The sequence below is a fragment of the Hipposideros armiger genome, unplaced genomic scaffold, assembly GCF_001890085.2.
Source record: "Hipposideros armiger isolate ML-2016 unplaced genomic scaffold, ASM189008v1 scaffold_86, whole genome shotgun sequence".
NCBI classification, from domain to species: Eukaryota; Metazoa; Chordata; class Mammalia; order Chiroptera; family Hipposideridae; genus Hipposideros; species Hipposideros armiger.
This window is the reverse complement of record NW_017731436.1, coordinates 832,077-845,706: the sequence shown is the minus strand read 5'-3', so window position 1 is coordinate 845,706 and position 13,630 is coordinate 832,077. Positions and strand designations below refer to the sequence as shown.

At 42.0% G+C, this 13,630-nt stretch overlaps 1 protein-coding gene across 1 annotated transcript in view; it reads left to right on the top strand.

Moving 5' to 3' along the window:
• ARID1B (AT-rich interaction domain 1B) overlaps positions 1-13,630 on the top strand; it is a 425,191-nt gene that overhangs the window by 387,137 nt on the left and 24,424 nt on the right. Inside the window, exons 11-13 of the mRNA XM_019644160.1 lie at positions 6,233-6,342; positions 7,081-7,239; positions 11,978-12,187. Of these exons, the coding sequence (XP_019499705.1) occupies positions 6,233-6,342; positions 7,081-7,239; positions 11,978-12,187 (479 nt within the window). The remainder of the gene's footprint in view (positions 1-6,232; positions 6,343-7,080; positions 7,240-11,977; positions 12,188-13,630) is intronic.

Genomic DNA, 13,630 nt, shown 5'->3' with positions numbered 1-13,630 from the left:
CCTCTCCCCTCTTCTCTTAGGCGAGCAGCGCTGAATGTACAAAAACAAGGCAAGCAATTGGACCATTTGGTGAAAAGAGGAAATACTGCTTTTCTGCTTCTTGGAAACCTGCTCAGTCTAACTGTTTAATGACTTGAGGGTTCCGTTACACTTCATGTAAATTCTTTTTTATATAAAGGTCAGTAATGCAACTGACCTGTTGCTTTTTCTCCCCTATTAGAGTGATAGATGCCACTTTGGGGTAGCAGTCTCTCCTTGACTCAATACAGAGCTATGCGTACCTTTATGGGTGTCCTGCGATGCTTTATAATGTGTTAGAAAAACATGGTGGAGTTAGAGGCTTGGCGTTCCCTTTTTACTTTTTTTTGTTCCCTCTGCTTTTCTCTGCCTTCCTAACCTCTCCATCTTCCAAAGGCCGCCTCAAGGCTATTGTTTGTCAGACAGAACAGACAGCTAGAGGCAGGGCTTGCATCCTGTCTGAGCTTCTGAGTCACTGGTTTCTAGCGTCTAATTTAATAGTGCCTTCCCTGATTACTTCTCTTTAAAAGTTTGTGGAAGACTTAAAACTAGAAACTATTGGTGAAAATGAAAGTTTTTAAATAAATAATAGCCCTTCCTGATGTTAAGCAGGTGGTCATTCACCCAGGGAGGCGGGTGTTTTCACATTTGCAGTGAATAGTGACAAGCTCTCGGACAGTCTGTTAGCTGGAAGCTTCCCCTCCCTTCCCAGCACTGTCCCAGGTAATAGCGTGTTTGGGTTATGACATTATGTGTTTCGTCTGGCTTGCTGAAATGAAATTACTTCAGAGCATTGAAACGACACAATAAATTTTCACCTACTATTAGCAATACTCATTTTTCCCTTTTTCCTTTGGACTCCAGAGCCACAAAAATAACCCACAACAAATAGATGGCACCATGCCCTGCCTAAGGAGATTTATGTGTCCCTAAGAAATAACCAATTTAATGGAGATTCACAGAGAGGGGGTTTTTTTTATTATTATTATTCAGATAATTCAGCTATTTGTTATTTCATACCGGGGAAATCTTTTCAATGAAAGGCCATTTATCCTCACAGTCTTTTGTACAGGCTAGTAGTATATTTTTTATGGCATTGTGCATTTTGAAATATTGAATTTTTAATAATTTAAACATTTATCAAAATTTTTTCTGCACATTTATATGATTTTATTTCAGCTTTATTAAGTCAAATGCTACCTGATAGAAAGTAATCATGCAGCACATCCGAGGAATATTGACGACTTAGCATTCACTGTGTATCTACTGATGGGCACACGTGCCTCTGCCAATGCCGGCGTGGTCTCTGAGGGAACCGGGAGTGACAGAGCAACCCAGAATCCCACAGCGAGCTCCTAATGAGGGTGTGGGGCTGAAGGTGTCCGCTTAGCTTTTCTAGGGATGGGCAGAAATGGCTTGGCTCATCACCACGTCAGTCTCCATGGTTTGGTCCCATGGAGATAAATTCCCAGTGATGACAGCAAAGCATTTCTCCATCCAAGGACACATTTGGGAAAAGTGAAGATAATACGAACAATGGGCGGTCTGGCGGTGGGATTTTCTGAACCTCACTTAGCAGCTGATGCAGCGGGCATCCAGCATCCTCTTTGCTGAGTTCGAACAGTCGTGCTGTAGACAGTGTACAGGGCCAGAAACCGTCCTCCTGTGTAGTGACAAATCGCTGCAAGCTTCAGCGAGCAAGTAATGATTTAAATGGAGTCAGTGTGAGTATGAATGTGACAACTGTTTCTTCACTGAAAATGCTAGGGAAGTGGGATGGTAGGCTGTGGAGATGTTTTTTTTTTCTTTTAAAGGAGCTTTTTAAAAAAATTATTTGGATTAAAAGATTGGAATTATGTATTACTATGGGCAAAATTATAAGTCCTGTATAACCTTGTCAAATATACCCCATGTAATACTTGTGTTGTTAGTTACATAGTACTTATTTATGTTTTGCTTTATAATATTCATTAGTCTGAGCATAAACCATCTTAAAGAAGACCTCTGATCTCAGAAAGCATGCCTACCGTGCAGCGCTGTTCGCCTCACTGGGAGCGTGGTGTGGGGGGCATTTCCATCAGCATAACCTACAGGCAGGAAGGGAGCAGCCCGAGGCCGCCGTGGCCAGGCCTCCTGCACACAGAGCGCTGTTAGATTCAGCCCAGCGCTGCTCGGTCCCACAGTGTTGGTCAGTGCCACGGTGTCAACGGCTTCCTTCAGAGTCCGCAGTCAGCGTTGCCTGGAATGCTTATCAAAGCTACAGATGCCTGGGACTGCCCCCCAGAGTTGTGATGAGGGAGGTGCCCCGAGAATCGGCGTTGCTGACAGACTCCTGAGGCGATTCTTAGGTGCAGACCGATGCTTGAGGGGCACCAGTGTAGAGGCATCTGGCTCAGCAGCCTCCCGGCAGAACTGCTGCCAGCTTTGTGTGGCATTAGCCATTTACCAGATAATTTGCTGTTTTGAAATTTAAAAAAAAAAAAGTTACAAAACTATACATAGAATATAACTCTGCCAGATGGAAAGCGGTTTTCTGTCTTGAGATTTTAGGATCCTTCACAAAGGCAATTTGGGATCTTGAGCACACTGCTAGTGGTTGTCTAGGTAGCTTATAAATATCATTGGCTTTTTTGTTTGATCGTTTTAAGTTAATGATTTTAGGTGAGTTGCTGCCCAACCCCCACAAAAAATACAAAAAATTGGATTGATAAACTGAAAACCGTCTCTCTTAAACAGGAAAATGTACTCTGAGTTATGCCAAGTATATTGGTAGCTGCGTAAGTAGCTGGGCTTTCTTGGGAGCATCGGTCCAGCTCGCAGGAGAGAGCAGCAGTGATGCTCTGCAAACATGCTGGTTCTGCTCAGGTTGTGCGTGTCCTGGGGACGGCTGAGTGGGGAGGGGCTGTGATGGGATGATGGGGTCGTGCCCCTCACTTGCACTGCCCCCCTGGAGGTGAGTCAGCATAGGGAGCTTTCTGGGGTTGTTTCAAAGCCCTGCTGCTCTAAGCAGAGAGAAGTGTTTCTCCTGAGCTTTTCTCATTACCTTGTATATGTTATGTTAACCAGTGTCCTTTATATATTTGCCTCATATAAAAATAGCCATGAATATCTACAGATGTATACCCAGAGACAGGCCCTTTTGTGTTTTCAGAAACAAGGAATAAAATATTTTGCAGAGTATGGTATATTATTTACCGTGAAAAGAAAAGTACTGTGTGTGCTTTTCTGGTCTTGTTTTACCATCTTCCGGGAATGATTCTGCAGCCTTGTAAGGAGACGAAGTAAAGGAAGTTGGGAGAGCAGGAATGGATGTTTCAGTTCAGTTTTACTCGCGCCATATGTTCTTTATGTTCTTTTGGAAAAATATTAAATCCACAGTGAAATAGCTGCCGTAGGACCTTGACCCACACTTACTTTAAGAAATCATTCTAGCTCTTAAATTTCCATAGTGAAGCCAGAGGCCAGTGCTTGTGGGGTATTTACAGTAACCCCCACCCTCCACAGAGTCATTACTGCCCCTTTTCTGTCTGAACTTTACACGCTGATTCCTGATGTCAGTAGGAGAAAGAATGGTGCCTTGGTTTTAACACGTCCTTATGAAAGTTGCGGTCTTTCCCTTCTGAAAGGAGAACAAAATAGCGCCCCTGGAGTGTCACTGCCGTGGGAGGCATGTGGCTCTCTGCAGTGGTTCCTTGAGAATTCTGCTGCGAAGCCAAAAATAAGCATTTCAACCAAAGGGATAGTAAAAGCCGCAGTAAAGAAAGCCCTTATGATCCGTTTAGTAAAATAAAATTTACATTGTAAGGTAGGAGTACTAAGAAAAACTATTACTCTAAATCCTGTTCATATTTATCTCTCAAAATAATAAAGCAATGCAACTTTTGACAGTTTTTGTATTTGCATAACCCAAATGCTCACTTTAAAATATATAATACAGAATGAAGAAGTTTGGCGGATTTCAAACCAACACATATGCTTATATTCGTCTAAGTCTAATTTTTAAATCAGTGTAAATTATCATCATTAATTATCATAACACATATTGACCTAGTTCTTTATGCTTAAAAATTGCTTTTGTGTACATTAACAAATTGCTTTTGTGTATATTAACACATTTAATGCATGAAGAAGGATATTGCTTTTTTTTTTTCAAAAATAATATTTAAGCATAATTTATACCTACTGACAAAACTATTTGTTGTAACCTTCGGAGAAACAGGACTTAACCGAAGCCACGTGTCCGTGACCTTGCCCTTTTCTCTGGAATTGTGTGGCTGTCGTTCCTGTGAACCCACTCTGAATAACGAGCGAGGACGTGTGCACTTTCATCAATAAACCCCCCTTTCCACGCTTGTCCTGCGTTTTTCCCTTCTATTCTTCTAAAAAGGGTCTTTCTTAACATACAGCTTTACCAATTCATATCTCGCTAGACCCCAGAGATAAAACCACACGAAAGCAACAAGGCAGTCTTCTTCGTGTAATCTCTCTCAGCTGCTTTTCTGAGGTTTCACACATTCACAAAAATAACAGCATTTTTAGCTGATCCCAATAGATTTCTCTGTGCAGCTGCATCACTTGAAAAAGCTTTTTGTTCCAGTTCTTAAAGTCTAAGTATTGAAAGTAATTTGAAAAAAAAGAAAAACATCCCAATTATGATTTGTGTGTGTGGTAATGACTTCAAGGGCTGACTGGGCTGCAAATGGGCTTTGAAAACAAGCCACTGTGGCCGTGGAAAATGCAGCGTTTCAGAGCGCGCCATTGAGTGTGCCGATGTACACTCATGGGCACGTGGCAGGGTGGGCTGTCTTGGCAGGACCTCTGGTCTCAACCTGCAGCGATGCTAACGATATTAGCAAATTAGCACCACGAAGCTTGCCAGCAAATGCGCCAGAGCCTTGCTCACACTCTCACTGCTGTAATTAAAACTAATTATTTTCTAAAACATAGTAATACATGAATATGAGCAATAATCATTTTGTAGTGGGCAATCTGTGGGGCCTTTTCTGAAGCTCCTCTTTTTTTCTGGCACATTTGTGCCCCGTGTATCCCAGCCACTCGGTTAGGTCCGCACTTTCATTGGCAGATGTAAACTGGGTCCCGTTCATAAGACCTCGGGTTTATTTGATTTTTGAAGTAGGAATGTTTTCTGGTTTCCACTCATTTATAAGGCTCGTAATTCTCTCCCCTCTTCCTTTTCTACTGCCGTCCCTCCTCACGCCAACTCCTCACATGTCTGTTCGTGTCCCGCTCACAGCCCAGTGTTGTGCATGTGATTTTCACAGTGGGGCTCTGTAGGCATTCAGCTGTTATTCCCCGGATAGCTACACTGAGTCCCTACTGTATTCTTGCTCTTCCTTTAAAAAGAAATCTAAACCCGTGTTTTTAACTTGAAAATGTCTATTAGTATTTGCAATCAGTGTGTCTAAGTCAGTTGTTCCTTGGGGAACTTTTCATTCTGAACCTTAGATGAACTTGATCAAGTTTCCGAGCCTGGAGATAGAAAGTGAGTTTTGCCTGGGATTGTCAGGTTGACCCTTGAGCTGGTGTGGGGACCTGACCTGGGCATTTGAGCTGCGGGTGAGAACTGATAACCATATGCAATGCACCAGGCCAGAAGGAAACCAGCCCCATTGCAAAATGATTAGAAATCTTTTCCTTCAAAACTTACTTTTGATTATTGTTTTTGAAGTCATGTGTTATGATTGTCTTCCATTAGTATAGACTAGGCCACATTGCAGTAGATAAGATTTTCAAATGAAACTATAAAATATCAAATGATTTTGCAAACTATAGGTTACGTGCATTTAGGAAATGAAGAAAGCACTAAATCCTCTAGTCAGCAGGTAACAAATATACACTACACATCCAGCATTTATATTCAACACCTGATGAGCAAATTAAACATTGGACTTCTGTCCACTTGTCACTCGCTATATTATAACTGCTTACTACATATATAACTGCTATACGTTGACTTTCATGGTTTGGGTCTTGAGTCAATGATTCCTGGGTTTTGTATTTGTTTTAAAGATAAAGAAGGATTGCCTGAATGTCATGCTGTTTAGATTTCAGAAATCAGTGTGCTGAGTTACAGTTTCTTTTTTCTTTTCTTCCTTCAAGTGCCCCGTGCATCACCCAGTAACTTGTGTTCACAGGAGCACAGGCTGACGAATCACATGTATAATCCTAAACTCTTTCTCCTGTTTTCGATTAGCATCTATGGGTCTTGCAGATATGATGTCTCCTGGTGAATCCAAATTGCCCCTGCCTCTCAAAGCAGACAGTAAAGAAGAAGGAACTGCACAGCCTGAGAGCAAGGCGAAGGTATTTCCTTTCTCCTCTGCACGCAGTGTGGGGCCTGCCTTGCTAAAGCTGCCATGTTGTTCTCTATTCACTGGTGTTGGCCGACACTTTTTTTTTCCATTTGGTTTCTTCTCTCTGCATGCCTTCATTTTGTGCCACATGTTTGTAGTCTTTCTTTCTTTCCCCACCCCCCTCATGGTGTGGATCTGAAAGTTACTAGTTCTGATGGCATTAACTCATGGTCGTGGGAGAGGGGTGGAGGGACAAGACCCACCCAAGAGAAATGCTTTGGGGGTGGGGAGAAGTAAGGGGTCTTGCCTGGGTTTGATACTTGCAGCCATTTTCTCTGCCTTCAGTTTATAGCTTCCTGTTTTGGCCGCCTCAGCAACAACAACATACTTAATATTTTGCTTTCCTGCCTTATTTGATAAATAAGGTGAACAGCTTTTTTTTTTTTTTTCTTTCTTTCTTTCATAAGGGGTAACCCATGCTTAGCATTCCATGTAAGCTTGAAGTAAGCATGGTGGCTTAGTGGCCGTATCCAGCATCCAGCAAACTTACCAAATTCTACTAATTAAGAATGTTGTTTTAATACCTTTATATGTGTGTGTGTTTGTGTGTTTGTTTGTACATGTCTTTATATATATATATATCTATTATATATAAAAGCTAGTCTGTTAAACTGGATGTACTTTTTGTTATTTTAAATAAAGTTTGCCCTACCGTTGTCATTTTTTTTTTTTTATTCCTCTACCACAGGATAGCTACAGCTCTCAGGGTATTTCTCAGCCCCCAACCCCCGGCAACCTGCCAGTCCCCTCCCCAATGTCCCCCAGCTCTGCTAGCATCTCCTCATTTCATGGAGATGAAAGTGATAGCATTAGCAGCCCAGGCTGGCCAAAGACTCCATCAAGCCCTGTAAGTGGCTCTGGTTTTTTGTTTTTTTTTGTTTTTTGGGGTTTTTTGATAATTAATTCTACGTTAATGCTTGCTTATTTATTTGTTTTATAAGACTTTTTCTTCAGTAATTTATCCATGAAAGGGATTTCTTTATAATTATATTAGTAACAAAATAAGTAACGTTTATGTGCATCATAGAAGTTGATTTCTAGTAATGAAACCGCTATATAAAGAAGCACCTCTGTACCAAGCATGCGATTGTGTTACTGGGTCCAAACTCCTTCACACAGTGACTTCGTTTAAATGTCTAATCCATTGTGCACTTAAGAAATTTAAAACAAGTTACTTCTCCATTTACATGGGAACTAATAGCAGCCACAGAGTAAATGACAAGTTTGGCCTCTGGCCTAAATCTTTCATGGACTGTTTTATCTGAAACATCTTATTTCAAAACTGCCTACCTGAAAATATAAATATTACACTCTGGGCACGGGTTAGCATAATATCAACCCTGCTTTGTTTCAATCCACTTGTCAGAAATTAACAGAAAAAGTTTGGAAATGCTAGTGCCTATAACTACTTGGAATGCTGTTTTTAGATGAATAATGTGTGCCTGCAGTAGAATCAGTTGAGATGAAAAGTCCATCCTGCACAAGACTGCTGATAATCTTGAAATTAAGTGTTGCTTTCCATATGACATAACAAACAAAAATGATAATGTATATATAAGAGAATTATTTTAGCCTTTGTGTTCTTTTGCCTGTAGAGCCTTTATTTTCCTACTCAAGAAATTAATTCTGTGCCATTGCAAAAAGAACGGCACTGTAGCAACCTTTATTTTACATTCATATAGGGAATCAAAAGATCTTTTGAAGAAAAAAATCCTTAACATGCAATTACTTGCCAAGAAGACTTAATTAACACGCTAATTTTTGTAAGACGATGCGTTGGAGAGCATGGCTCAGGAAAGGAAGTTGGAGAGAAGAAGACTCTGAGTGCAGAGTCTGGCAATCTAGTCAAAACCCCAAAAGGAGGCTGCTATTAATTATCCATTCACCGCTTTAAGCAGACAGTTTGCAGAGTCGGTGTTCCAGTAAATGTTTGTAAAATTCATGTGGAGCTCTAGTCTAACCAGCATTTTCCTTTTTAGAGGAAGAAAGGGCAGATATTCGCTGGTACCTTCTCTGTAGACACATGTTTTGCTTTTGAAACAAACCCAGATGAAATGAAAAATGCTTCTAGGATGGGTTAAGCAGCACTAATGGGAAGGGAGAATGTAGCTCCTTAATTCTGATATCTTTGTGTTGTTTGCTTTGAGTCTCAGAAGGCAGCCAGCATTGTGGCAGTTTCCCCATAATGCACCCTGGTTTGGTTTGGTTTTATTTTAATCGTAAGAAAAACATTTTTGAATCAGTAATACTCTCAAGTTAACAGGTAGAACTCAAATTATAACTTTTCAAAAACATTTGTATGTTGGCTCGGGGAAAAATTTTAGAGGTTGAAAACCTTTAAAATTTTAAGATATATTAAGACTGATCATTTATTAAGAACAAAAACTACTAATAGACTATATTATGTTTAAAAATTCCACCCTGCTGACTTCTGAATTATGAAGAATGAATCTTTATTGTATTTTAACTTACTAGTTGCATAAGCCCCAGTTTCCACTTAAATATAAGAAATAAAGCAAACTGAATTAACTTCATTTTCTTATTATTATACAATTGTACTTTTAAAAATTGCATGTAACTTTTCTCTTTTTCCTAAATACTTCTACATACATTATCTCTTCCTGTACTGTAACCATTGTAAGAATTTACAAGCAAACTCTGGCTCCAGTGGTAGGTAAGGACAGGAGAGGCCGTGGTTCCAGGTAGTGGAAGACCTTAGTAATGGCTCTATAATGAGAAAACAGCCATTGTCTTGAATGAGATGCTAATTCAAGACAGGAACCAAAGGAGATTGTAATGAGGGACTGCAGATTATCTCTGCTATCAAATCACTGCAGATATATACAGTTTAGGAATATTTAACTGCTTTTTCCAAGATAGAACGTCAGTTTGTACTTAAAATTGCTCTTCACAGTCTCCCTAACAAAGCCTGCCTAAGAGCAGGCCTGAAATGAACGAAATAATAAAGATGTTCTTTGCTTTGACAGTGTGCTGTGGACCAACACTGTGTTGTTACAAAACATTCTAAAATAAAAATAAACATTTGCACATACACATATTACCAGGCATATGGTAAAGACTGCTGAAATGTAAATCTGCCTAAAAGACTTGAGGAAAATGTACTTATAGACTTAATTAAATTACATGCAAGGAAGACATTTGTGGCACTATAATAATGTCTCGCTATAATTTTTCAGCAATCTCCATTTATTTTTCTTGCCTCCACAACAGTTTCATGCAGTGGGTACAGTTTCCACAGCACGGAAACAATACGGATGGTCCTAGAGACCCATCTTTGTGCAGGGCTAGTTAGGTTGCCCTTAGTCAGTGGGTAGTGTGTGCGACTTTTATCCAGAGGTCACATCATAGCTAATGCCTGAACAAAAGAGGCCTATGTTGAGCCTGATCAGTGATAATCTGTACTCTTTATTTCCTAAGGCTGTTGTTTCTCTTCATGTCCTTTTTCTCTGTTCAGACACCCACATACTAACTGGTGATTGGCTAGGAAGCAGACCAGGAGCGGAGATGTTACATGCCAGCCATGGGCACGATCCCCCACAGCTTTCAGTCTTATTGGATAGTGTCCACATTCACTGAGCACCTCCCTCACGGAAACCCTTTTTACATGATATTTTAATCAGCTGTTAATTCTTATTTGGACGGTGCTAGACTTCTCAGACCTTTTTCAGTCCATTTGAGTATTTGTTCATAAAACAAGTATCTGCCTACCAAGTACCTTGAGTACCCTCAGCGTGCACCCACTGCTGGTGTTCCCAGCAGGAACCCTGCCTTGTGGAAGCTGTCCTTATTTCAAATTTTCATTTTTTTAAAACATTGGATCCATTGTTTTTGGTTTTTTTTTTTAGAGTAGCTACCCCAAAACAAAAATTTTTAATACTAGCATTTCGAAACCTCCTAGTAATAAGCACCCTATTAATGATGACAAAGCTCCTGAAATATTATCAGTAGGAGAACGTGGCATAAAATGTGTTAGAACCATTTCTTGTCCTAGTCAAATATTCCTTGGTTATAAGAATAGGGAAATAAATGGTAAAAACTTATTCTAAAAGATCACACTATTTTTTATCCTACAACTCTACATTTTTTTATTTACATCAACTGCATCATCCATTTTTATAGATTTGATGTAAAGATTTTATGCCTGAATAATTCTGAAGCTGAAGGCTTAAAATTCCAGTGAAAATAGCGTGGGGGAATTCCACGTTAATTAGAGGGAAAGCTGCCCTTCTCCGGCTCCTTTGGTCTCGTTCTCAGGCCCCCTTTCTCAGGCCCTGCTTTTATTGGGGATCAAGATCTTGCTAAATAAGGTAGCATCAAACCTCGGTGGCAATCATGTTTAACCCCCAGAATTTCATCAATATGTTTAAAATTACAGTAAGCTACACATAATGGAAAAGAGTTAAGAAAAACTCCATCTCAAATAAAGGCTAAACGTTGCAAATGACAACCTAGTAAGTAAACGTGAGTAAGTGAAGTAAATTCCTGTTCCAAGGACATTTTATGGGGAATGTAAAAGTAATTTTGTACAATAACCCCAGAGTTGCAGATATTACAGGTACACAAATATTGCTGCAAATACAGAGACATAAAAGAAAGGGAAAATATACAGTTGGGCTGTTCAGGACTAAAAGTGTTCCCTTCCTAGATCACATAATCCAGATGGTGGGCTTCAAATGTGCAGGGAAAGCAACTTTTGACACTTTAGTATCAACTAGAGTTAGAAAAATAGAAGACCGAGAATTAGAGCATCAGTATAAACCACATGGACCCATAAACACGTGTGCCTAAGAATAAATGTATATAGTTATCCATCGGTACAGATGGGAGTAGGAAATAGCACGTGTTCGTGATTAAAGCATAGCTGCCTAAGAAATCTAGTAAAATAATTATCTAATGCCCCTGACCATGGCAGAGAAGCTCAAGACCTCTTAAGTAGGGAAAGCCGGTCATCATGAGTTAGCTGGCCATCAGCTTACAAAGCTCTCAAATGAGCGTAGGGCCCACACCACTGGTTCCTGTGATGTGTGACCTGCCTCTGATTTTTCAGCAAGTACCATGCGTTTGCTTGCCCTTCCTCCATACGATGTAGAGTTCCAGTGAAGACCCACAGTAGCCATTCTTATTTTGACAAGGAAAAGTGGGGTCCATAGAGGTCTTTGGGCTCTGTAATAAATACCACACGTGAAATTTTAAGTTCACTATGATCCTTTTATGAGCTAACACCTTTTATTTTTAAACATGACGTGAGTCGTCATTGGAACCTTGCCTTCTGGGATTCAACGCTTATAGCAATAAAGTGAAAAAGATTTGGGGTTTTGGTTTTGTTTTTTAAGTATATAAAAGAGGGAGTTTGGGCCTTTATTTAAAGTCAAAGTAAATTCTTAATTAAGAAATGTATAGTTTGTGCCTGAACTAGTAGCCTTCATTCCTAATTGTTGTGTGATAGCAGTAGTTTTTAAATTTCTCCTCTTTTTGGACTTGGTAGCTCATTACTTTCTTCTCACCTTCTTCCCTTTCCCTCTGTCCACCCATGCCCCGCCTCCAAATGCCCCTCCGGGCCCTAGAAGTCCAGCTCATCCACCACCACTGGAGAAAAGATCACCAAGGTGTATGAGCTGGGGAGCGAGCCGGAGAGAAAGGTCTGGGTCGACCGCTACCTGACCTTCATGGAAGAGAGGGGCTCCCCTGTTGCGAGCCTGCCCGCGGTGGGCAAGAGGCCCCTGGACCTGTTCCGGCTCTATGTCTGCGTCAAAGAGATCGGAGGGTTGGCACAGGTAAGGAGGAATGGGCGCGTGAACCAGGAGGCACTATGGATGAGCTCTCACAGCAACTCGCTGTGAATAAGTAGACTCACTGTTTTCTCACAAGCCTGTGAGAAAGCCACCTTTACGGGGATCCACATAGGGGCGAGTATTGGGGCTGGGGGACCCTGGCTTTGCAGCCAGCTCGCAGTGTGACCTTGACAGGTCATTTATACAGACCTCAGTTCTCATCTGTACAGTGAGACATTTGGGCTGGATTTTTCTTGAGGGTCTCTGACAGCTGTAGACTTCTGTGGCATCTGCCAGGATGCTGTGGAATACTCCAGAAATGTTTGGCACGTGACTAAGTCAATTGTCTGGATCAGATCCAAGTCAAATCCACGGTTTCCCCTTCCCGAGCAATTTATCAGGAAAACTACATCATACTTGTAAAACCATGTCCATGACCCCTGAGCAGCAAGGGGTCAGTGCTCATTTTTCGCAAGCATGGGACTACAGTGGGGTAAGGGGCACTGCGGAAACAGTTTCAGGAGGCGCGTGTTTTCAGCGCTGTGTGGACGCCTGACTCTCAGGGCGAGTGCCCCTTAAATGTGGTACCCTCGAGGCCACGCCTTCCTCACCCTAGCCCTAGCCCTGCCTTGAGCATGGAGTCTAGTTGGTGTGTATGTGTGCTGCAGTGGGAATGGGGAAAGGGTACCAAGGTGAGTGCTCACTGCACGTGGGGTCACCCGCCCCAAACAAGAGAGGAGGAAACTAACAAAATGAAGTAAATTGGTGTTATGGCCTAGGGACTCTCAGGGTGTAGGTGTCAGGACCAGGTCTGCTTCCAAAACGTGTGTTCCTCCCACCTGCCAGCAATTCTCAGGCCTAGCTGTGCATTAGAGTCACCTGGGGAGCTGTGAAAACCTGTTCATACCTGTGCTCTCACCCAGGTCAATGAAGGGAGCCACTCTGGGCCCTAAAGTGTCTAATATACAGTGAGGCACCCTGCATTCCACCCAGGTGGTGTAGGTCACTAACCATCCAAGAGCAAGTCATCTAAACCCAAGTATTACCCAGGGCCCACCCTGGTCTCGGGGGGTGCAGGAGAGGCTTGTGCTCAGCCCTCCCTGAGGTGCTCCATCCAACCAGGGACCTGACACCTACAACTGCAACCATCAGAGCTCGATTCAAGGCTTTGCGTTATCCGATGGTGAATCATACACTGCAGACCAAGTGTGAGCGGTGGTCAGCGAAGGGAGATTCAGGTGCATGCCTCCCCTCTGCGCCTGGGCCCCTGCCCTCTGCCCTCTGCGCCTGGGCCCCTGCCCTCTGCCCTCTGCGCCTGGGCCCCTGCCCTCTGCCCTCTGCGCCTGGACCCTTGACCTTCCCCTTCTGCACCTGGACCCCTGCCCTCTGCGCCTGGGTCCCTGACCTCTGCCCTCTGCACCTAGACCTTTGACCTTCCCCTTCTGC